This window comes from Martes martes (assembly GCF_963455335.1).
Source record: "Martes martes genome assembly, chromosome: 1".
NCBI lineage: Eukaryota > Metazoa > Chordata > Mammalia > Carnivora > Mustelidae > Martes > Martes martes.
In genome coordinates, this window is record NC_137888.1 from 145,967,810 (window position 1) to 145,991,643 (window position 23,834).

General features: G+C 43.9%; 1 protein-coding gene across 6 annotated transcripts in view; it reads right to left on the reverse strand.

Annotated features, from left to right (window-relative positions):
• The window catches only part of GASK1A (golgi associated kinase 1A), a 79,279-nt gene that overhangs the window by 47,902 nt on the left and 7,543 nt on the right, over positions 1–23,834 (reverse strand). For 5 of the 6 annotated variants that reach the window (XR_013967539.1, XR_013967540.1, XR_013967541.1 and 2 more), the window contains exons 5-6: positions 17,857–18,134; positions 14,038–14,275 (exon numbers count right to left, since the gene is read on the reverse strand). Coding sequence is in view for 1 of the 6 variants with exons in the window: in XM_080815764.1 (XP_080671890.1) it covers positions 6,004–6,006 (3 nt within the window). In the remaining 5 variants the exon portion in view is untranslated. Of the gene's footprint in view, positions 1–6,003; positions 6,359–14,037; positions 14,276–17,856; positions 18,135–23,834 lie in introns of those variants that run through there. The other variant, XM_080815764.1, reaches the window with a different exon arrangement.

Here is a 23,834-nt window from a genome sequence, read left to right on the forward strand (position 1 = left end):
AATTAAAATGATTAGTATCTTTTTTAAGATTTTATTTATTTGTCAGAGAGAGAGAGAGAGAGAGCGCGGATCACAGGCAGACGGAGTGGCAGGCAGAGGCTGAGGGAGAAGCAGGCTCCCCGCTGAGCAAGGAGCCCGATGTGGGACTCGATCCCTGGACGCTGGGATCATGACCTGAGCCGAAGGCAGCTGTTTAACCAACTGAGCCACCCAGGCGTCCCGATTAGTATCTTTTTTAAATAAGTCACTGCTATAGCATGATTACTTCTAAGTGTGACTAAAGGACACAGTAGGAGAAATAAAAATGAAGAGGAAGACAGACAGAGGTCTGTATACCCACATGCCTGAACAAGAAACAAGTCAGTCTTGACCTGCCTAGATTCCCTATCTGACGTTACGAAGAACTAGAGGTTCTCCTGCTCAATTATATCCCTCCTACCTGCTCCCTTCGGCCAGGCCAGTCAGCAGATCCATTCCCCCAATGCCAGATGCTCCCCTCCACTCCCTGCAGCCTCCCTCCCTCGGAAGCTGCTTTCTGAAATGCACACAAGCCCTGACTCCCCATGCCCAAAGGCAGTGTGAGGCTCCTAATGTTTGCTCACCCTCCACTTCCCCTCCTCCCTCCCTTTCACTCTTAACACCACTGAATTCAAAGCACCTCCTGGCTTCTATCAGTGGGCAACTCTGGGGCCACCAGGCTGGGCCTTGGGGATACAGGCAGATCCCAGGCCACTTGGAAGAATATGTGTCTGTATCTGTCTGTGTGTGTTGGAGGTGGGGATCCCCACAGAGAAAGGCGGCCTGGGGATCACTCACAAACCACTGTTCCATCCTCACTCTTGGGCCAGATGGTCCTTAGGTGCAGACCTGGGTAGACACATCCAGACCGATATGGGGTGGGGGTCCCCAAATGCCCCAGAAGGAAACACTTCCACAGTCACATCAAAAAGGGATCCAAGCAAAGATAGCCCAGGTTGCTCACAGCAACTGGGCCTCAAGGAAACCTGATGCACTCTGTTTCTAAATCAGTACCTTGGGTGGGGAGGGAGGGCTGGGGTCTCCCAGGTCTGTTCCGAGTGGGCTGTCAGCCTCTTGGAGGCCCATCTGAAGCACATTTCTTTCACGAGCCCTGAAACAGCTAAGGAACTCATTTCTTTGTGAGGCCTATTCCTCACTCTCCCTCCCCACTGCTTTTTTGAACCAACCTCTGCTAGGGCTGGATAGGGCAGGTAGATTATTCAAAACCCTCTGCTCCCTGGCCAGCCCCATGCAGAGCCTGGCTCCTGTATGCAGCAGGTCAAGGGGGCTGCCCACAAAAGAGAGGGTATCAAATGCCCCACGGGCTTCAAGGGCTGGATGTCATGGTTCCGGATTCTGATTCCAAAACCAGTTTAACCTCTTTTCTTCAGCTGAGCCTGAGGAACTTGGGCACGGTGATTGGCCGGAGCACCCCAGCTTTAGACCTCGGGGACCTGTGACTGAGTGGGGGCTGCCTTCTCACCCAGTGTTCAGCAAGGGGGCCCAGAGCTCACAAACAGGGCAAATATCTCCCGCAGGCTGGGCACTTCCTTCTTGGTGAGAAGAGAGATTTAAAGGAGCAAGAGAACCTTTCTAGAATACAATCTTTATGCATGTGATCCATACTTCAAGGAGAGGCCCAGGAGCTCCCCACCCCCACCACTGGAGGTGAATGAAAAAATGCATCAGTGACTTCCTTACCATTGGTTTTAGGTTCTTTTCTTACAAAAAGAAAATTTATTTTATGGGTCTTCTGCAAAACCCCCATTCTTATAGCACCTTTGGGGCACCAAGTGTTTTCACTTCCATGATGACATTTGCTCCTTATAATGGTCTATTATTACAACCCCGGGTTGCAGAGAGGTCCAAAGCTCAGAGTACTGGAGTGCTTACCCAGAGCCATGTGGTAGCCTAGTCTGGCACAAACCTCCTTCTGATTTCAAACCCCATGCTTCTCCTTCACTCCAAGCTCTACCAAATGCCTCAAGGATATAAAGAGGGTACAGTGTCTATTATGGGACCTGTGTGGGGCAGGGGGAAAGACTTAGGAGACCTGGGCTCTAACCCAGCTCTGAGTCACCTTGAGAAGGTCACATCCCTTCTCTGATTTCAGCTCCTTCTCCCCAAGATTCCCCTCTGTCTTAACTACCCGGGAATTTAGCTCTTGGCTTTTTTGAGAATAACTGACCCATGTGTGGGTTCTCCTGGGATCCCCTTCCCTCCCTATCTGCCTGTCTGCTGACATTCCCATAGCACAGAATGAAGACAGACAAGAGGAAACCCCTCCCACACTCACACTCCGGGCCTTCAAAGGTAACTGCAGTAAAATCTTTGTAAAGGGGCTGAAGCAATTTGTTCTCATGAGCTTGTCTGATTTCCACTTAGCCAGGCACTCAGATCCCCATTTCTGTGGATAATCAGAAGCTGCCCACATGCCACTGAACACAGCTCCCAAGTGGGAACCACCTAAAGTCCACAAGCGGAGAGATGATAATCAAAATCATGGTACTGAGCATGAAAAGTACGGCTATGAATATTTTTTGGAGATGCAGACATGGAACATACTTTGACAAAAAGTGAAGTAAGACAAATTGGACTATAAAATTGCATGTTTGGTATAATATCAACTCTTTAAAATAATACTCAGAGACAGTAGGAGATATGCCAAAATTATACCCCATGGTTATGGACAGAGGTTGGCAGTATGGCCAAATACACGATCAGGAAGAAAACTTTGTGTTTTTTAAAGAATCAGGAAGGAAACTTTTTTTTAAAGTTGGCAATAATAGTCTTATAACTTCTATCAATATTCTTTTTTTTTTTTTAAGATTTTTTAATTGATTTGTTTGGGGGGTGGAGAGAGAGAGAGAGAAAATGAGCAGGGGGGAGGCATAGAAGGAGAGGGAGAAGCCAGCTCCCCTCTGAGCAAGGAGTGCCACATGGGGCCCCATCCCAGGACCCTCAGCTCATGACCCAAGCCGTAGGCAGACGCTTAACCGACTGAGCCACCCAGGCTCTTTATCCAAGTTCTGAGTCTTGGCACACACCAAGTCTCCTGCCATGATTGTAACTTATGGGCAAGCGTCCCAATCTTAGCTTCAGAAATGCACACACCATGCCCTATCAGAGATCCACATCCCCTCCACGATGATCAGAAATACCCTCATAGGTCCTGCAGCTCAGTGTTCACTTTCACAAAGTGACGTCTAAGGATTCCAGACTTTTTAGCTTTATATTTCTAAGCCCGGGTTTCCCCTTTTATGTGCTTCAGATCAGTAATATGACAGTGTTAAGGAATTACTGGACAAAGACCATATTCAAACAAGCTGGGGAAGTTCACGTCTCCATTTCAATGAATGAAGAGAGGTTTCTCTGTGAAATGATCCCGCAAGAGGGGCATATAGGATGTATCCTTTGCAGATCAAGTTCACTGACACCTTCTATTTTCGGAGTATCTCAGGGGATGGCAGCTTGACAGATTCAGGGGCATCTAGGGAAGTGCAGTTCCTGTTCCCTCCGCCTTCTAACCCTGTGGTTCTCAGTCCTGACTGCACACTGGGATCACCCGCACAGCCTGAAAAACAAACCCCTCGGCCTGGATCTGGTCTGGGGAGCAGTGAGAGCCAGGGTTGAGAACCACACCTTCCTTTCACTATCCTGAGGGCGTCCATGCTAAGAAGTCAACACCAGATTGGGCTCCAACCTCAGAATCATTCATGTATCATCCATTTTTGAAGCTAAATGGAACTTCAAAGGACATCTAGTTCAATCTTTCATTTTACAGAGGAAGAAACTGAAGCCCCCCCAAGGATTCCCAGCCCCTGACTTCCTCTTATGCTGGTTCCAGTCAGTGCCCAGCAGTCCCTTGGGCCCCCAGGCCTCTGGACCACAGGACCCTTCATTCAGGGGGAGAAGCAAAGGAAACCTTTGGATCTCCAAGGCCATTTTGCTGCCAGAGGTTGCTTATCAGGCTGCCCCTCTCTCTGGCAAGTGGACCCTGACACAAGTGAAATTCTGACTCAAGTCCTCTTCCTAACACCCCAGGACTGAGAATGAGGAGTCAGGGGACTGCAGGCTCATGAAGACAGAAAGCCCATACCGGCAGCAGAGCACACACATCCATACACCCTTAGGCTGCTAGAGCAGGAGGCAGGCACATTTATCCCCTGTGCACTCCATCGCCATTGCAGGAGGGCTGAGATGCCGTCAGAGACATTTTTAAACTCAAGAGTGAAAAGAAGGGGCACCTGCACCCCAGTGTTCATAGCAGCAATGTCCACAATAGCCAAACTGTAGAAGGAGCTGAGATGCCTTTCAACAGATGAATGTATAAAGAAGATATGGTCCATATACACAATTGAATATTACTCAGCCAGCAGAAAGGATGAATACCCACCATTTGCTTCGACATGGATAGAACTGGAAGGGATTATGCTGAATGAAATAAGTCAAGCAGAGAAAGACAATTATCACATGGTTTCACTCATACATGGAACATAAGGAATAGCGAGGAGGACCACAGGGGAAGGGAGGGAAAAGTGAAGGGGAAGAAATCAGAGAGGGAGACAAACCATGAGAGACTCTGGACTCCAGGAAACAAACTGAGGGTTACAGAAGGAAGGGAGTGAGGGATGGGGTCACCACGTGATGGGTATTAAGGAGGGCACGTGTTGGGATGAGCACTGAGATTTAAACGCAACTTATGACTCACTGAACACTACAACAAAAACTTATGTTGTACTATACGTTGGCTAACTGAACATAATAAAAAAATAAAAATAAAAAATAAAATCAAGAGACTCCTGCATACCCGTTGAGAACTTTCTGGGTTGATGATTTTGGCCCCATCCTCTTCTGACAATATTCTTGCTCCTGAACATGGAATTTTGTAGTTTAAAAAAAAAAATCACCGTACTTTTCAGTTTCACATCCTGTACTTCTGATCACCCCCCTTTTTCAACCCTAAGATTCCATTATTTCTTTCTCTTTAGCAGCACTGAGAAAGACACACTATGAGAGAGGGTCCTAAGAGGGGAGGGTGAAACACACATAGCCTCTTGGTACCCTTCCTGCGCCCCCAGCTTGTGGCCTCTGGTCCCCACAAGACCAGAATGAACACCTTTGCAATCAAGGAACTATTCTTCTAGACCCCCTCCATCCTACAGGAGAATCTCTATGCACCCTTCTAAACTCCAGGCTCACAGCTAAGCTCCCAGAGAAGAATCTCAGTGAGCCCCAGTCTGGCCTCTGTGACCTTCAGAGTGGGGAGAGGGAGCAGGTCATGGAAGCGGATGGAAGAGTCCTGTAGGTTCCTTCGGAGTTCAAACTCATTCTGGTGTCTGACACCCTCCCCCCACACCACCCACCCAGCGTAAGGCAGAGAACTGTAGGAACAGTGGGTGAGGGCTGCAGGTAACTTCTACCAGGAAGCAGAGCTCAGCGGCAGCCAGTCCCGAGACAAGCCCCCTTTCTGAGGCTACATATGAGCCTGGTTCGTGCTCAAAGGATCTAGCTTTCCTACGTGTTGGTGTCTTTGAGTTTTATCCATGGAAAGGCAACGGTTGGCAAGTTCTCCAACTTCCTGAAGAACGTCCCAGACTAACCAGCTCTCCCACACCTGCCCGACGGTCCAGGAGATGGAGCCAGGCACTGGACCTTTTCCAGACCCAATTTATTTCTTCGTGGATTAAGGTTCAGCCAGGGTGTACAGGTCGGTAATGAAAGCACCCCCAGTCATCTCCGCCAAGGGGCGCGGCAAAGCTGATTGACCACTCCTCACCACCAACACTTCGTCCCAGGTGCAAAAATTAAGAGCCCCTGCGACCCCCAAGCAAACTGTCAGAACAATTCCGGCTCCCGGAGGCTCTGTGCAGGCTCTGTGCACCCAGAGCTGCGCGCACTTTCTGTGGCCACCTGTCTGGGTGCCCACCCGTCTGGGTGCCCACCCGATCCGCCCACCCTAGTGTCCCCTCTCGAGATTCCTACCATGTCCCCTGTGGTGGCTGGACCCGCTCCTCGGCGACCTCAGCCGGCTCTCCAGCTCATCCCACAGCCCCGGGGTCTGCCCCGTGCTCCGTGACTCCTCAAGGCTTCCCAGGATGCGGGTTTCCCGGAACCAAGGTTCACAGCTCCCCAGCGGCCAAGTGGCCCCACAATTCCTGGGTGTGCGGTGCGCTCACGGATGCTCTGCAGGTGGGGTTGTTAGAGAAAGTCTGGGATCTCCAGACCACGGGGGATCTGCGTGTCTAAGGTCTGCGGTTCTGCCAGAGCCTTCCCACAGCCTCGAGCCTCCGCGATCAGCCAGGGACTTTTGCAGTTTGCGAAGTCCCTGCTGCGTGTCCCAGCCCAGCCTCCCCCCACTTCCACGAAAGCGAAGGAGGGGGGAACTCCTTTCACAATAAAAGCCCTGCCCCAGGCTTAGGCGGGCAGAGCCGCCTGGAGCAGGGGCCCAGGTGCTAGGAAGGAATGGGTCCCGCCCGCCAGGAGATGATCTGAGGTTGGGCGGCCAGCGCCGAGCAGGGTCTGGGCAGATCGCCCTGATCCCGCCTCCGAGGTGTGAGGGTGTTCGGTGAGTCCTGGGCAGTCGTGGGCGGGAGGAGGGACGGAGAAAGGGAAGGAGGGGCTCTGGCCTGCCCGCTGAGGGTCGCCAAAACTGTTGCTCTCCCAAGCAAAGCCACAGAAAGATAAGTCTTTTCACTGGTATCTCCTAACCTTATTTGAGCTCTGTCTCCAAGGGTGGTTGGAAAGGAAATACGGGAGGAAAATCCTTTTACCACTTAAGGTCAATCACAATGGACAATTTTTCCCCCACTGAGAATTAACCAGTGTTTAAGTCGTTGGAGTAAGTGGCTGATACCGACCCCTCTGCTATGGATGCACAGAGTGTCTGTGTCCCATGGGTCACCCATAGTAGGCAGGATCTGAGGATCTGCATGCTCCTTGATGGAGAGAAGTCTGGGCTTAGAGTCTATAGTCCTGGAATTGGGGGATGGTCCCTCTGTTAACAGCTGAGTGACATTTAATAGCTGAGTCACCTTCAACCAGTGCCTGGATGTCTTTGAGACCTATGTCCAAAGTAGAGACTAAGTAGTCCAATGATTGGACCTCAGGATTCTTAAGAGCCTATAGGCATGAAGGTAGAGGTGAGGGCAGTCAACAGTAGGGTGCCCTGAGATAATCTGGGAACCAGGCTGACAAATTACTCTCTGAGGTTGAAATTAACAAGAATCGTCACTAGATGGACAGAAACCATCTTCTCAGGAGTCACCTGCAACAGAGTGCTTTGAGGTTGTCACTGATGACAGTACTTCTAAAGGAGAACAAATACCCAGAGGTCTCTTTAAATTGTGTACGAGGATGGGGAGACAGAGGGAAGGGAAAGTATTCCTTCAGTCCTTATTATGTTCTGGATGCTTTCTGCAGGTGATTTCATTTCATCATTACAAACAATCCTAAGAGAGAAAATTTATTACCATCATTTTACAAACAAGGAAACTGAGGAATAGGGAGTGGAAGTGACTTTCCTAAAGCCAGAGAGTAAGTAGTTTTTAGCAAAACAAAAAGCCTATTCATTAGAACATGAGAAGAAAAGGAAGAAATTGATAAACCAGGAATGGGAGGCAGGATGCAGTGCAAAAAACTGCAGCTTGCCTGGGATTAGGGTGTAAGAGAGTACAGAAGAATCTGAGCAAGCGATCATCGATCATCAATCATCGATCATCAATCATCGAGCAAGTGCTGGATGAGGATGGGGGTGGGGAGGTGATCCTGCAGACTGTCTCATTCAGACATCAGTGTGGTTTTTTGGGTCCACTTTTCTGACTGCGACCCACATAAGATGTACATTTTATGCCGTGACCCTTTACACAAACATATATGTCTAAATGTCCCTAAAACCAAGTTTTATAAAACATTATTACATGTAATGCACTTTGATATCTTCTATTCTGTTCCATTTCAACTATTTGTAATGGTGGTCTCAAATCATTACATTTATTTCAATAATATCCATGAATAACTACAGTTTGAAAAACCACAACCCTGGAGAGTGGAGAAGACATTTTTTTTTTAAATTAATGTTTTCAGAGGGTTTTGTGGTATTCTGCAGAATTTATCTGTTTTGTATAAAAGGAATTTAAGAGGCAGGGATTCTGTTGGCCAAGACTGAGAACACTGAACACAGTTAAATGGACTGTCCCTCCCCTGCTCTTTTTAGCAGTAGGACTCATCAGAAGCGTCAATGCTAATGTGTACTGAGATTTCCTGAGAAAGTTGGAAAGTGCTCAGTTTTTTCCACATTCACTGGGCGCTGAACTCTTTTTCTGGGGTCTCACAGGACACACTTGAGAAAAGCTGCTCTGGGACCTGGCCCAGGTTTCTGAATTGTCACCATAAGAACAGGAGTCAAAGTCCTACGTTCTGAAGCCAGACTCCCAAGATCAGCATCATTTTGTTCACAGGATACTCTGCTCAGCTAAGGAGGTGCCCAGACCGGAGTGTAGGAACTCCATTTGTAAGTGAACAACTGCAACTGTGTAACCCAGATTGAATGTGAGCACTCAGTATTCCAGGAATGACCGCGGCTGGGTAAGCCGGTAAAACAGTTCTGGAACTGCCAAAGTAGGACACACCTGGATCTGCAGTGACTCCACTGGCCCTTCACAGAGTCCTGCCTAGAAAAAGCAACTCCCCCTTCTCTACTACTTCCTGCTTCCTTCCGGGTCTGCAGTGCTATAATTAAGACCACTGGTCCACAATACCTTAGACGTAAACATTGACTTCCCTGATAATTTCCTCTTCCATACGGCCATGACCGTGGCTGTGGCTCTGTGACTCAACAGGTCTGCATGCCAACAATCTTTGACAAGCACCTTTTTGCTCCCTGTCCCCCTGCTTCCTCACTCTCCATGCATTTTTTTGCTGCATACTCTGTGATTGGTGTTAATATCAAGAACAAGTAAGAGGTAGCACTGCATTGGAAAACTGTCTGGCTTTCCACTAAAACTAAATATACATGTGCCCTGCAAAAGCAAATCCTAGACCTTGACCCAACAGAGGTGCCTACACATATCAAAAGCCATGTACATACAAGGAAGTTCATTAGCAGCAAATTATTCGCAATGGTCACAAATAAGAAACAACCCAAATATCCATCCATAGTAGAAACAATAAGAAGATTGTGGTGTATTCACACAATGGAGTGTTTAACAGAAATGGCAATTCATGAACTACAGCCACACACGAACATTCTGTAGAGGGAGAGAAGCCAGCCACAAAAATAGGCCTACATATGCTTTCATTTATATGCAGCACACAAACAGGCCATGCTGATTTCTGCTGTGAGAGGTCAGGTGAGCGGTTATCCAGGGGAAAGTCATGACTGGGAAGAAGACACGAAGAGGGCTTTTGTGGTGCTGTGAGTGTTTTGTCTGTCAATCTGGCTAATAATTTGAATACCAATTACAGATGAAAATAAACTGAGCCGTAATATACTGAGGATATGTGCACCTTTCTGTATGTATGTTAACCTTCAATAAAAAGCTACATGGAACAAAAATGAGCACATCCTGTCTCTAGCTTCAAAGGACTCACAATCTAGCACAAAAGACTCCAAACATTTTAAGTTACTTGCCTCAGTAGCAGTAAGTTTTTGAGTGTATTCCCCAATATGTGCATTACATGTTTACAAGTTACTTAAGTGTACCATCTTATTTTATAAAAATGTTTCTTTCCACACACACACACACTGTACTCATCACATGTATGTACCAGTGGCTCTCTCGGTCATGCAGAGCTCGCTAATGAAAGGGAGATTTTGCAAGACTGTGTTTCGAAGAAGCTGGATTATGGTAGCTACTAGAGCTATTTACAAGCATCTAGCACCCCACCTTTCAGACAATGAATAGGATGTATGTCTCACTGCCCTTTGAGGTTTGCTGGGCTCATGTGACCAGCTTTGGCCAATGAGATTAAGTAGAAGAGCCATCTCTTCTGGGTGGAGGCTATAAAATCCAGCCCATGACTGGCCATGCTCCTTCTCTTCTGCAGTGACTTAAAAGCTTCTGTCAAAAAGGGGTGCCTGGGTGGCTCAGTGGGTTAAGCTTCTGCCTTGGCTCAGGTCTCCAGGGTCCTGGGATTGAGACCCGTATCAGGCTCTCTGCCCAGTGGGGAGCCTGCTTCCCTTCCTCTCTCTGCCTGCCTCTCTGCCTACTTGTGATCTCTGTCTGTCAAATAAATAAGTAAAATCTTAAAAAAAAAAAAAAAAAAAAAAAAAAAAGAAGGAGCCTCCATCAGCCTGGGCCTCTGGGGACCATGATGAGCAAAGCCTCCACAAGACCTCATTGGATGTGAGAGTGAATGAGAAATAACTTTGTGTGTTTAACCATCAAGATTCAAAAACTGTTCGTATATCAATCCATCCTAATCACGTGAATAAAATTACTTTTGAGAAGGCTTGCTTGAGAATAACCATAAATTGGATTTTGTCACTCCTCTGTTCAGAATCTTCCAGAGGCTTCACATCCCTCTCAGAGTAAAAAAAATCCCAAGTCTTGCAGGAGCCTCACAAGTCCTTCCACACTCTGCTTGTCTGTCATCACCACCTGCACTCTCTCACTGCCTATGCTCCAGGAGACACTCTTCTTCTTATTGTTTCTTGCATACCCCAGCCACTACGGCACCTCAGGACCTTTGCACTTACTATTCCCTCTGACTGAAATACCCTGTGTTGATTCTGGCGAGGATGCAGAGAAAGGGGAGCCCTCCTACACTGTTGGTGGGAATGCAAGCTGGTGCAACCACTCTGGAAAACAGCATGGAGGCTCCTCAAAAAGTTGAAAATAGAGCTACCCTATGACCCAGCAATTGCACTACTGGGTATTTACCCTAAAGATAGAAATGTAGTGATCTGAAGGGGCACATGCACGTGAATGATTATAGCAGCAATGTCCACAATAGCCAAACTATGGAAAGAACCTAGATGTCCATCAACAGATGAATAGATAAAGAAGATGTGGTATATATACACAATGGAATACTATGCAGCCATCAAAAGACATGAAATCTTGCCATTTGTGACAATGTGGATGGAACTAGAGGGTATTATGCTTAGCGAAATAAGTCAATCAGAGAAAGACAACTATCATATTATCTCCCTGATATGAGGAAGTCGAGAAACAACATGGGGGGTTTGGGGGGTAGGAAAAGAATAAATGAAACAAGATGGGATCGGGAGGGAGACAAACTGTAAGAGACTCTTAATCTCACAAAACAAACTGAGGGTTGTGGGGGGTGGGGGGCGGTAGGGAGAGGGTGGTTGGGTTATGGACATTGGGGAGGGTATGTGCTATGGTGAGTGCTGTGAAGTGTGTAAACCTAGCAATTCACAGACTTGTGCCCCTGGGGCTAATAGTACATTATATGTTAATAATAAAAAGAAAAGAAAAGAAAAGAAATACCCTGTGTTTTCCTTCATCTCCTTCATGTCTTTGCTCAAGCGTCACCACCTCAATGAAACCTTCCCTGACTGCTGTATTTAAGACTGACTACATACTTCATCCCACTTCGGTTTTATCTTGTGATTCTTTTTCTGAGCTTGACACCTGTTGGATGCTATGTTAAGAGAGTTTTTAAATTTAGATAGCCAATAAACTCCTCCTCTCTAGAAGAGAGTACTACTCTTTACTTTCTTTCAGAATTTAAGCCGCTTGGCAGTTGGCTGCTCCCAGGATGCTGGCAGGGCCTCGGATTACACAGTGGACTTTGCAAGTAGTAAACATTCAGCTGTGACAGGTTGGTATTAGTGAGGAATATTTTACTACTTCTACTGGAGTCTATCTTTCCCTTCACAAGTTCTAAGGAATCAGATTTCCAATTTGCCCTAATGATGTTTTAGGTTCCTTGTAAATTTGTAACCCAGGCAGTTGCCCAACTGGTTCATTCTTTACTCTCGTTCCTTGTCTGGCTCTATCCCAAACTTACTAAATCAAAATTTCCAAGGCTTCAGAATCCATGTTTTTTAAAGCACCCATACCTAATTCTGAAGCACAGTTAGGGCCGAGAACTGCTAAGCTAAGCAGTTCCTCTTCCTTGGGTCTCATGTCCAAATGGCCATTCAAAATGACCTTGGAATTTCTCTCCTTCTATCCATTCTCACTGCCACTTCTTTGGCCCAAACTTTTGTCTCATTCACAATACTCTTGGAGGGATCCCTGAACCAGTGTCCCAGGCTCTCCTTTTACTTCCTCCGATCTATCCTGCACATCCTATCTGAAATGTGGACTTGCTTACTGGCCTGTTCCATAACTGTCAGGATTAAATGCAGAGGGAAATTGGAAGGGGAGGTGAACCATGAGAGACTATGGACTCTGAAAAACAACCTGAGGGTTTTGAAGGGGAGGGGGGTGGGAGGTTGGGGGAACCAGGTGGTGGGTATTAGGGAGGGCACAGATTGCATGGAGCACTGGGTGTGGTGAAAAAACAATGAATACTGTTACGCTGAAAAGAAATAAAAAATTTAAAAAAAATTTAAAAAAAATGCAAATTCCCCAGCATGGCTTTCAACGTCCTTCAAAGCTTGACTCCTAATTACCTCTAGAGGCATCTTACACATTTCTTAACCTTCTAAGTGGTTTCCTCCTCTCAAAGCCTTTTCTCGACCTGACATACCTCCAACTGTGACCCCTTCATTCCCACCCCTACATCTTCTCTATCCTGAAGACCCAATACAGCATGACTCCTGAAGTTACTCTATTGCAAATATGATCTTGTTAGTCTCTTTCATGGACCTTGAGCTCCCTAGAGGAAGGGTCCATTCTGGGGCCTTCTGCCTCCATTTGCCTAGGAGCAAGTGACTATTCAATAATGCTTCTAAATGAAAGAATAAGAGAGAAGACCTGGGTTCAATTCTGAAGCTACTGCTCACAAAGCCTGGGTACTCAGGAAAGCAACTTCCCTCCTGCTGGCTTCAAGGTTCCTCCTCTGACAAATAAGGACCCTCATCCCTGTCCAGCCCCACTTCCTGGGCTCTTGCAACCATGTAACATGTTCACATAAGTTACATTATCCAAACATTACCTGTCTCGTGGTAAACTCTGAAGAACATTTGTTTAATCCATGAATGAATAAATGAGAAAGAAACTTCCTTTGCAGCAGAGAATGCTAGCATCCAATTTACCTTCTCTCTTTTCATTCATGGAATCCCTAGCTTTTAGGGGGCAGCAGTGTACACAGCCCCCCAAAATTATGTTTCATATCCTCCCTTACAAAAAGGGACAGCCACTGAGAAATAAGTGGAAGTCAGTGGGTGGGGTCCCTTAGGTTACTATTCGGCAAATATTCATTCCCCTTCCTTCTACTGTGAGCAGAGCATGTATATTTGCTCCACTGTTGCTGGCCTTGGCCATGGACGTACTTTGACCACTAAAATGTAAGCAAACAGAGGCACTGTATATGGTATGCAGTATCACATGGCTTTCATTCTGGTGATTCACCATATAAAGAACAAGCCCTGGGTAGTCACTACCCTCCAGTCTGAGCCCCAAAACAAGACGCGTGGGACAGACCTAAGGCTCACTCACTGCCTGGAGCCAAGCCCAGTCAACCCACAGGCATGAGAACAAATTCTTATGGTTGGAAGCCACTGAGTTTTGGAGAGGTTTGTTACAGAGCATTATTGTGATAAAAGTTGAGTGATATAGGTAGGATGGTTAAGCTTTTAGAGAGCCAACCCAGGACAAAAGGGTTGCCAGGTCGAAAAAAAAGAAAAAAAAGTGTCATGTTATACTCTCCAAAACCCATAATAATATAATATATAACAAATTATTATAAATGTGTTATCACTTCAACATAAAAATATGGAAATTGGTGTTCTTTAAAAATTATGTACTATTCTGTATCATTTAGTTTTGTTTCATCAATGCTATTTTTTCTGACATTTAATATCTCACTTTTGCATATAACAATAAAAAAAGATACCCCAATTTGCATAGCCAAAGCCAACCCCTGTTTGCAAGCTCTTACCATCAAGAGAGAACTGCTGCTTTGTGAACTTCTTTTAGAATCTGCAGTCAATGTCTTTAACATGGTGGAGAATTTCTTTGCCGAATTCAAGCAGAATAAAAATCTTGGCACTGTGGGCTCAGACAGAGCATCTGTGATGCTTGGCAACACAGCTGGTTCTGCTGCTTTCATGAAGAAACATGCTTCTCATCTCAACATCCAGTGGTGTCACCTGGTATCATTGACTCTGCCAGCCATCCTGAAAACATTGTGTCTGTTTCTACAAATGTTGTCAACCTCCTGAGAGTCTTCCAAGAGGTTTTGTCAAGAAACAGAAGTATAAGAGTAAGTTCATTGCTGCAGTGGACATTAACTAGCTCTCCAGAGGAACTGTCTGAAACATTCGGTTGACTTTCAAATGCAAGTTCTTCCCAAAGAAAACAAAAACACTGATTGAAAGAGATATCTACACCCCTCTGTTTATTGCAGCATTATTTGTAATAGTCATGATATGGAAGCAACCCAAGTGTCTATCCACAGATGGATGAATAAGTAAGATATGTGTACACACACACACACACACACACACACACACACACAGGAATATTCTCAGCCATACAAAAGAATGTAATCTTGCCATTTGCAACAACATGGATGGACCTAGAGGGTATTACACTAAGTGAAATAAGTCAGATTGAGAAAGACAAATATCATATGCTTGCTTTCACTCATGTGTAGAATTTAAGAAACAAAACAAACAAAGGAAAACAGAGACAAATAAAAAACTAGATTCTTAAATACAGAGAACAAATTGGTGGTTGCCAAGGGGGAGGTAGGGCATGGGTAAAATGTATAAAGGGGATTAAGAATATACTTATCGTGAGGAGCACTTAATGTATAGAATTGCTGAATCATTATGTTGTACACCTGAAGCTAATATAACACTGTGAACTATACTTCAATTTAAAAAATTAAATGGAGGGGCGCCTGGGTGGCTCAGTGGGTTAAAGCCTCTGCCTTCGGCTCAGGTCATGATCTCAGGGTCCTGGGATCAAGCCCCTGCATCGGGCTCTCTGCTCAGCAGGGAGTCTGCTTCTTCCTCTCTCTCTGCCTGCCTCTCTGCCTACTTGTGATCTCTCTCTGTGTCAAATAAATAAATAAAAATCTTTAAAAAAATTAAATGGAAAGACGCATCTAGATAATTTGGTAAGAATATCCATCAAGTAAAGCAAACTATGAATGGACTCTTTCTTGTTAGGTTAGTCTAATAATTAAATTTCCTTTGCTTCACAAATGCTATTATTTAAACAAAACAATAATAGGACTAGTTAGCAAGAGTAACTAGTAGTAATTAAAATTATGTGTGAGAAAAATGTAATAATATTTTATATATCTCCTTTTCTCTTTTGATATAGCTACTTATTTAAAATCTTTATGGCTACTTACATAGACTATATTATTATATATTCTTAAGCTACATAAGTGTAAGACTTTAAGAGAACATAAATGCAACAGGACTAGTTAAATAGATACATATATTTAATAAAGAATAATAATACATTTCTTTCTGTCCCATGATAAAATAGGATTTTTTTTACTTTTTCTGTCTCCTTTCTCAATGGCAGCCCAAAGAGTTAAAATCATCAGTATCACATTTTCATACTTATTTATCTAGTGTTCCAGGTACATGCAACAGGGTAAGTATTGATTATTTCAGCAGATATTAAGGTTTGTTATGTTCTCACCATTACAGATCTTTGAGACAATGTAATAACGAGTATCACTCCATTATTGATGTTTGATTGCTGGCAGCTTTCGAGCCCCATCCTTTCCTCTTCTCCTATTGCCCCATACCTGGACAGACCTATAGAAACCCTGCAGGCTCCCTTCTCGGTGCCCGTGAGAAGTCCAAACTATGCAAAACAAAACAAAGTAAGCAGACTACATACCCTCACCCACACAAAAAAGAATATCCAAATGGCCAATAAGCATATGAAAATCGTACTCCACCTCATTAGTCATTAGAGAAATATAAATTAAAACCACTGAGCTGCCTCTACACTGCCACCAGATGGCTACTATTTAAAACACTAAGGAGGAAGAGAACACAGAACAAAGACTCTCAAACATTGCTGGAAACAGTATAAATCATTCTGACTCTTTTTTTTTTTTTAATTTTATTTATTTATTTATTTGTTAGAGAGAGAGAGAGTGAGCGAGCACAGGCAGACAGAGTGGTAGGCAGAGGCAGAGGGAGAAGCAGGCTCCCTGCCGAGCAAGGAGCCGATGTGGGACTCGATCCCTGTACGCTGGGATCATGACCTGAGCCGAAGGCAGCCGCCCAACCAACTGAGCCACCCAGGCGTCCCTCATTCTGACTCTTGTAAACTTTTGGCAGTACCCACTAAAGCTAAACATACGCCCAACTTATGAGGCAACAATCCCACCCATATAGTAATTAATTAATTAATACAAATTTATATAAATATCGATCAATTGGTTGATCAATATATAGATATTCAAGAGACATGAGAGAATAAGGCAACCAAAAACATCTAAAACAATGTTCCTAGTAGGTTTATTCACAATAGCACCAAATCTGAGACCACCTAAGTATCCATCAACCTGTGGTATAGTCAGTTAATTGAATAATACTCAGCAATTTTAAAAGCCTCTGGTATATGCAACAAGGATAAAATCTCACAGACAAAATGGGGTGAAGACATCTAAACATTAAAAAGTACATACTAAATGATTTTATTTGTATGGAGAACAGAGAACCCTGACTTACAGTCATAGAAACCATTAGAATGGTTAACCCTTGGGAGGAGGTTGACCAGTAAGACCCACAGGCAGCCTCTGCCATCTGGATCTGGGTGGTGGGCATAATCTGTCTCATGGTTTGTCTCCACTGAAGATTACCTTGCTATTTTTAAGCCTGCTTTTCCTCACTTAGCATGTCAACAAAAGTAGCTCTGTTTTATCTGTTTTAAGTTGCTGTCACCTTTTTTTAAAAAATATTTTATTTATTTATTTATTTTTATTTGACAGAGAGACAGAGGGAGAGAGATCACAAGTAGGCAGAGAGACAGGCAGAGAGAGATGGGAAACAGGCTCCCCACTGAGCAGAGAGCCCGATGCGGGGCTTGATCCCAGGACCCTGAGATCATGACCTGAGCCGAAGGCAGAGGCTTGACCCCCTGAGCCACCCAGGTGCCCCGTCACCTTTTTTTAATGAAACATAATTTTAGGAATCTTATCTCTCTAAGTAAATTGCAAATGTTACAGGTGTGGGAGCTTCATCTCACAAATCACATGAAGAAAGAGAACTTGGACCTGTGGAGATAGTCAAACCTAGGTTTAAAGCTGAATTTTGTCACTGATGACTGTGTAACCTTGGACCAAAAAATGAACCCATCTGGCCTCAGTTTCCCCATCTTTCAAATGGGGATAATGCCTCCCCATTGTCTGTGAAGTTTGTTAGACAATCTTAAACAATGAATGGAAGGAACTTAGTCCTAAGAGGTGCTCATCAAATGAGAGATTTCCTTTTTTCCCCAGATTTATTAATTTATTTTAGAAAGAGAGAGAGCATGCAAGCAGGGGGAGGGGGAGAGGGGGAGAGAGAGAGAGAGAATCTCAAGCAGACTCTCTGCCAAGAATGAAGGCTGAGGCCGGGCTCAACCTCACAACACCGAGATCATGACCTGGGTGGAAATCCAACTCTTGGTTTAACTGACGGAGCCACCAGGCGCCCCTCCAATGACAGCTTTCTTCCTTTCCACACTCACCAAGGCCTTGCTCAGAGAGCCCTCAATAACACAATGATGATTCTCTTACCTTGTTCTTGTACCGAAGCGGCAATGTAGAGAATGAATGAAGGGCAGCATCAGCTCAACATGCTTCCTAATGCCATCACTTCTTTCAAGTTCAGGAGATACTGTTTAGCTGACCACGCCATTGAAGATCTGAAGATGAATTCTGAGGGCTCATAGCAATGGGTATCCCGAATTTCTCTCATCAGTCATGGACAGCAATCCCCTCAAAATGAATGAAAAGGAGGCAATGCACTGAGCCTCAAGGCAGGCAGGCAGGATTTGACACATCCAGGCTAGTTCCTAAATCAAAAGTAAGAGAGATATGTTTTAAGTAATGAGGATTTGAAGAAGTAAAATAGCTCTAGTCTATGATCAATTTTCCATGTGGAAGCTATTCTATGCCCTGGTTCAGTCTTGGTGTTTTCCTAGCTACGGTATAATATCCTAGTCTCACAAGGGTGGAGACAGTACTCAGACAAATGTAGGGCAATGAGTACAACTGATCCTACAATCTGCACTTCACTGAGGAGACCTGTAGCTGTGTGCTCAAGGTGTCTTTGGGGCCTCCTACCTTCTAACAGGCTCTAATTCAACCAACCCCTTGCCATGGGCATCTCACAAACCTTATCCTGAGCAAGACCCACCCCACTGTTTTTCACCACCAGCCCATCTTCCAGTATGAGATTCACGAAACTACATTTCTTACCAGAGTCCTTGCTTTCCCCCAAAGATGGTTGCCTTTCTTCTTGTGGTTTTCCTGAGCAATATGAGGGCAGGTGCCATGACTAACTCATTCACAGGTGTAATCCTGGTACGGAGAATGAGCTTAGTAAATGTTTCCTGGGTGAACTAATGTTAAAGTGATAGAACTGTCCGATATATACCATATCTACTGATTGCTAAAATCTCTTCACTCACTCACTCCTTGATTCAATATTTATTAAGTATCTCCTATGTGCCAAAAACTGTGTAAGGGGCCAGGGTGACAAAGATAATTAGAACACGGTCCTTTGCCCACGAGAATCTCCAGATGAGAGAGAGGGTGTGTGGAAGTGAGTAATATGACTAGAGCTATCAGAAAGAAATGAGCGGGCTGCTCTTGACATCTGGAGGAGGAACAATTAAATCTGCTTGAATAGATGACCTAATGCTTCCAGGGCTTGCGGCCAGCTGAGTGTTTAAGATGAGTAGCAGTTCTCCAGGTGAGTGATGGGGGAAGGGGAGGCATTCTTGTCAAAGGGAACTGAGTGATGCGCATGGGGTTGGATCTGGACTTTGCAGAGCAGAAAATAGGGTGTGTGTTGGATCTGAAGGACACAAAAGGCCTATCTGCACATGGGTACCATTGGGAGGCATGGCGGGAAGTGATAGGGAGAGGCCTTCAAAACTTTCCCCCCAAAGGAATTTCTTTCTTGGCAACCGAGAATGTTTGAAAACATTGTCAACATAACGCCTCTTTTCCTCCTCCCTGGCCATCTTTTGGCAGCTATGCCTTCCTGACCCTTCCTCTGTTTCTCTATCTTCTCTAATTTCTAACCAACTTGCAACTTTCCCTTCCTCAGTCTCAGAATCCCTGCAAGAGTCAACAGGAAAGTATTGCTGCCCCAGGTTAAGAGGGGAAAAAAAAGACCCAGAGCACACTATTTCAGTACTATTTCAGGAACACAGCAGTGTGAGGGGTCTGCCCACCCATCCAAACATTAATACTGCCTATCCAGACCCACGAGGCCCTATACACACCTGGAAATAAAGCCTCAAAGTTTAGTAAGCAAATAAGGAAAAATGTACAAATCCAGAAGCACAGTATGAAATTTTAAAATATGCGTCTCGATAACTGGCAAAACAGACAAATAATAGTCACGGTATGCTCTACATCTGAAACTAATGATGTACTTACTATATGTTCGCTAATTGAATTTAAATAAAATTTTAAAAAGTAAATAAAATATTTGAAGAACACAAAAACAAAGTTGGCCTAATGGATCTCTATATACAACTGCACCCAGTAATCACAAAATGAATGTTCTTTTAAAGTCCAGAACATTTTCCAAAATTGAGTACCCATCATGCACTATCACATATTTCAAAGGACTGAAATCATACAGATATATTCTTTTTTTTTAATATTTTATTTATTTATTTGACAGAGATCACAAGTAGGCAGAGACGCAGACAGAGAGGGAGGGGGAAAGCAAGTTCCCTGCTGAGCAGAGAGCCCAATGCGGGACTCAATCCCAGGACCCTGGGATCATGACCTGAGCTAAAGGCAGAGGCTTAACCCACTGAGCCACCCAGGTGTCCCCATACAGATATATTCTTTAGCAACTATTCAACCAAGCTAGCAATCAGTAACAAAAAAGAACTTAAAAATCCTCATGTGTTTGGAAATTAAGGAATATACTTTTAAATAATTCACAAGCCAAAGAATATATCACAATATAAATCGGAAACATATTTTGAACTTAATAAAGTAGAAATGAATAAGTAGCACTTCTCTAGAGGTTGAATAACAATGAGTTTTCATATACTGCTTTAAAGATCTTAAATTCTTAGCAAAACATTAAGAACTCAGGGGATTGAAAGGCACATTATGTAAAAACAAACTTTTCACAATAGGAATTAAAATTAGCAAACCTATGTAGAAATACATGCAGCCTTACTTATTATAGTAACAAAATACAGAAAGTATAAATAAAAAGGAAACAAGTCACATTTTATGTCAGTTAAATTTAAAGTATTTTTAAAATTATAATGCCTACTGCTGATAACATTGAAATCAAGTATTATGTTTATACATTTCTATTAGCACAGTAAATTAGTACAATCTTTTAAGGAATATGAAGAATGTTTTTAAAACATAAAAATGATTATATCCTTGGATTTAGCTAATCTCATTCCTGAGAATTTATTCCAAGGAAATCATTCAAAAGAAGTGAGGAAAAAAACTATATTCATGGCACTGTTGAGAGTAACACCATTTACAAAGCTCACAAATAGAAATTTCCTAATGCTCATTAATGAATTTTAATAAAAATGAACCACCATCTACTGGATGGATGCTAGAGAGGAAAATATGATTAAGTCTCTACCCTAAAAACATTCACAACTTGGAGAGGGGAATAAGAAGGGTACACTCACTAAATGACAAACAGTAATTATGAAGAGTATACAGACCTGGGGAAGAGGGAAGTGCTTAAGACAACAGTCATGGAAGAAAAGCGCAGCATAATCTTTTACCTGTTGTGGTTCAATTATATATACATATGGACAAGGGCTAATGATGAACATAGAAAAATAAAAATGAGATCGGGAGGTACATTTTTCTTAAAATAGTTATAATGTATTGGGACAGCAGTGTATTAACTTTTTTTTTTTTAAAGATTTTATTTATTTATTTGACAGACAGATCACAAGTAGGCAGAGGCAGGCAGAGAGAAGGGAGGAAGCAGGCTCCCCGCTGAGCAGAGAGCCCGATACAGGGCTCGATCCCAGGACGCTGGGATCATGACCTGAGCCAAAGGCAGCGGCTCTAACCCACTGAGCCACCCAGGCACCCTAGTGTATTAACTTTTTAAACTCTCCTATGATAATACTCATAATGCATGAACAATCTTTGGATTATGTAGGCTCAGCCTACATAATACCAGTCTCATAATCAAATGGAAGTGAGACCCAAGTGTATCGCTTACAATTAATGCAATTTTTAGCAAGTCCAGTCCCTTACTACAGGTTGTCTGAGAAGCACTAGTTTAACCTCTTAACTAAAATTTTCCAGAGCTGACCCAGAAAAGCTTATAATACTGGTTAGCTATCTCTTTGACTTGAGCTATCATCTCCTTGGCCCATCTACCTATTTCAACAGTTGGCTTTGCTACACACTCAGTCAGATCCTTACTATATTTTCATTTATGTACCATCGGTTTCCAACCAACACAGTTCTCTATAACCTTCCTCCTCATCCCCAGGCTGAGATCAAGGCTGCAGCTGCTTTCCCCAATCCTTCTTTCTCTTACTCCCGTTATTTTCGGTAAGTGTTCAACTATGCACCAGAAAGACCTTTCAGCAAGATCTTCAGCTGCTCCCAGTCCTGAAGGGAAGGTAGACAGAGACTGTGATTGGCTCTGCCGTAGGATCAAGGAAGGTCTTTCAGTGGCATGAGTCCAGGAGTAGGGAAAAGAGAGAAGTTTAGGAACCCTGACCTCAAAGATCCTAGCTTGGGGCACAAAGCACCAACAGGGGTAGATGAATAAAGGAGGTGGTACCACCATGATCATATGCAAGGGTTCTGGAGTCTCACTTTCTGGGTTTCAATTCCGACTTATCAATAAATCCCAATGTATTCACCTATGAGCTGGAGACAATAATAACCCTTTACCTCACAGAACAATTTTAAGATTGAGATCAAGCCTACAAATCCATAACATAGTACCTGGCTCTTGGTAAGTGCTCAATAAATGGAAGTATAACTATTATTGTTTCAGTTATTGCTGAGAATAGGACTTCCTGCATAGCCCTGTTCTCCAGAAAAGGCCCCCTACTCACATAAGGGAGACATCATATCATCATATGGGTCTCAATAGGAAAGGTTACAGCATGCTAGCAATTTGTTCTGAGCATTCCCCAAACATATCCTCCCACCTGCCCTTCGCCTGTTACGCACTACACCCCACAAGGATACTCAGGTCTACCAATAGCAGGCAGAGTTGCTGATTCCATCACAAATGGACATCTGACATGTCAGCCATATAACCAAAGGGGCCACTCCAAGGAAGCTCCCAAACTTAGCCCGAGTCCAGCCACCTCTACCTTGACTCAATCTCTAAAGTAGCCTTTCTTCACAGCACCCCCTTCACAACACATTCACAGCTCATTTAAGAGCATATCTTTACCGACAATGTGGGAGATACAAATTACACAGCTCAAATAAAACACAATAACATGATCTCAATCAGCGCAGGTATTATACAAGAAGAGCCCTCAATGGTTGCAATCATCCCTCTGAAAATTGTACTCTGCAGCCCAGCTTCTAACTCTTGACCCTCTATCCAGTCATACTTCTTCCCTCTCCAAGGTCTGAGACTCCCCATTAGATTCCAGGGTCCCAGGAAAAGTAATGACTTTCCATTAAGATATTGTGACCACAGGATTGACCAATTTTGCTCAATTGCTTGGCCCACTAATCTGACAGGATCCTGATTTCATCCATAAAGATACAGTCTAATGCCTTGCAATCAAAAGGCAGTTTGTGGACTGGTGGCCAACCGTGAACTGTTTCTTACAGGCCCACAAGTGCAGAAATTGAGAATAAATGTTTTAAAAAGAATATAGCAATCTGACAGAGCCAAGACATCCAAGCATATGATCAGTCACCTCATACAGAATTTATACCAGATCTGAAGTCATACAATGAATTACATGTCACATGAGTTGTGTCATTAGTCACGTTCTACTGCAGAAACATTGATTTGTCAGTGTAAGACTGTCAGAGGAACTGAAGAACGAATCCTTTACTACAGGTTGTCTGAGAAGCACTAGTTTAACCTCGTAACTAAAATTTTCCAGAGCCGACCCAGAAAAGAAGCTTATAATACTGGTTAGCTATCTCTTTGACTTCACGAAAACAGTTTCAAATACATGAATGGCCAGGAGAGAAGGCAGAAATACAGCACAACCATCTTTTTATTTTTCAATAAAGAGCATTAAATAACAAAGCAGAACTACACCAAAAGTCTACAGGCTTCATGGTTATTTCATAAGAGATCAATTTAATGCCAAAAAGGAGAAAGGACAACTTCAGTGTAAGTTACCAAGAACTGTGGGCCATCGTGTGTGAGCATATACAGCTCCGCCTACACACAGAGATTTCCACTACATTTTCCTCACTTGGCAGACTGGTAGAAATGTTGTCATGAGCTTGCACTGCTCCACAGACTCCCATTTAGGAAGCACTGGTCTATCTAGTTTTCCTGGCTCCTATTTCACTGACCCTTAATTCCCCCG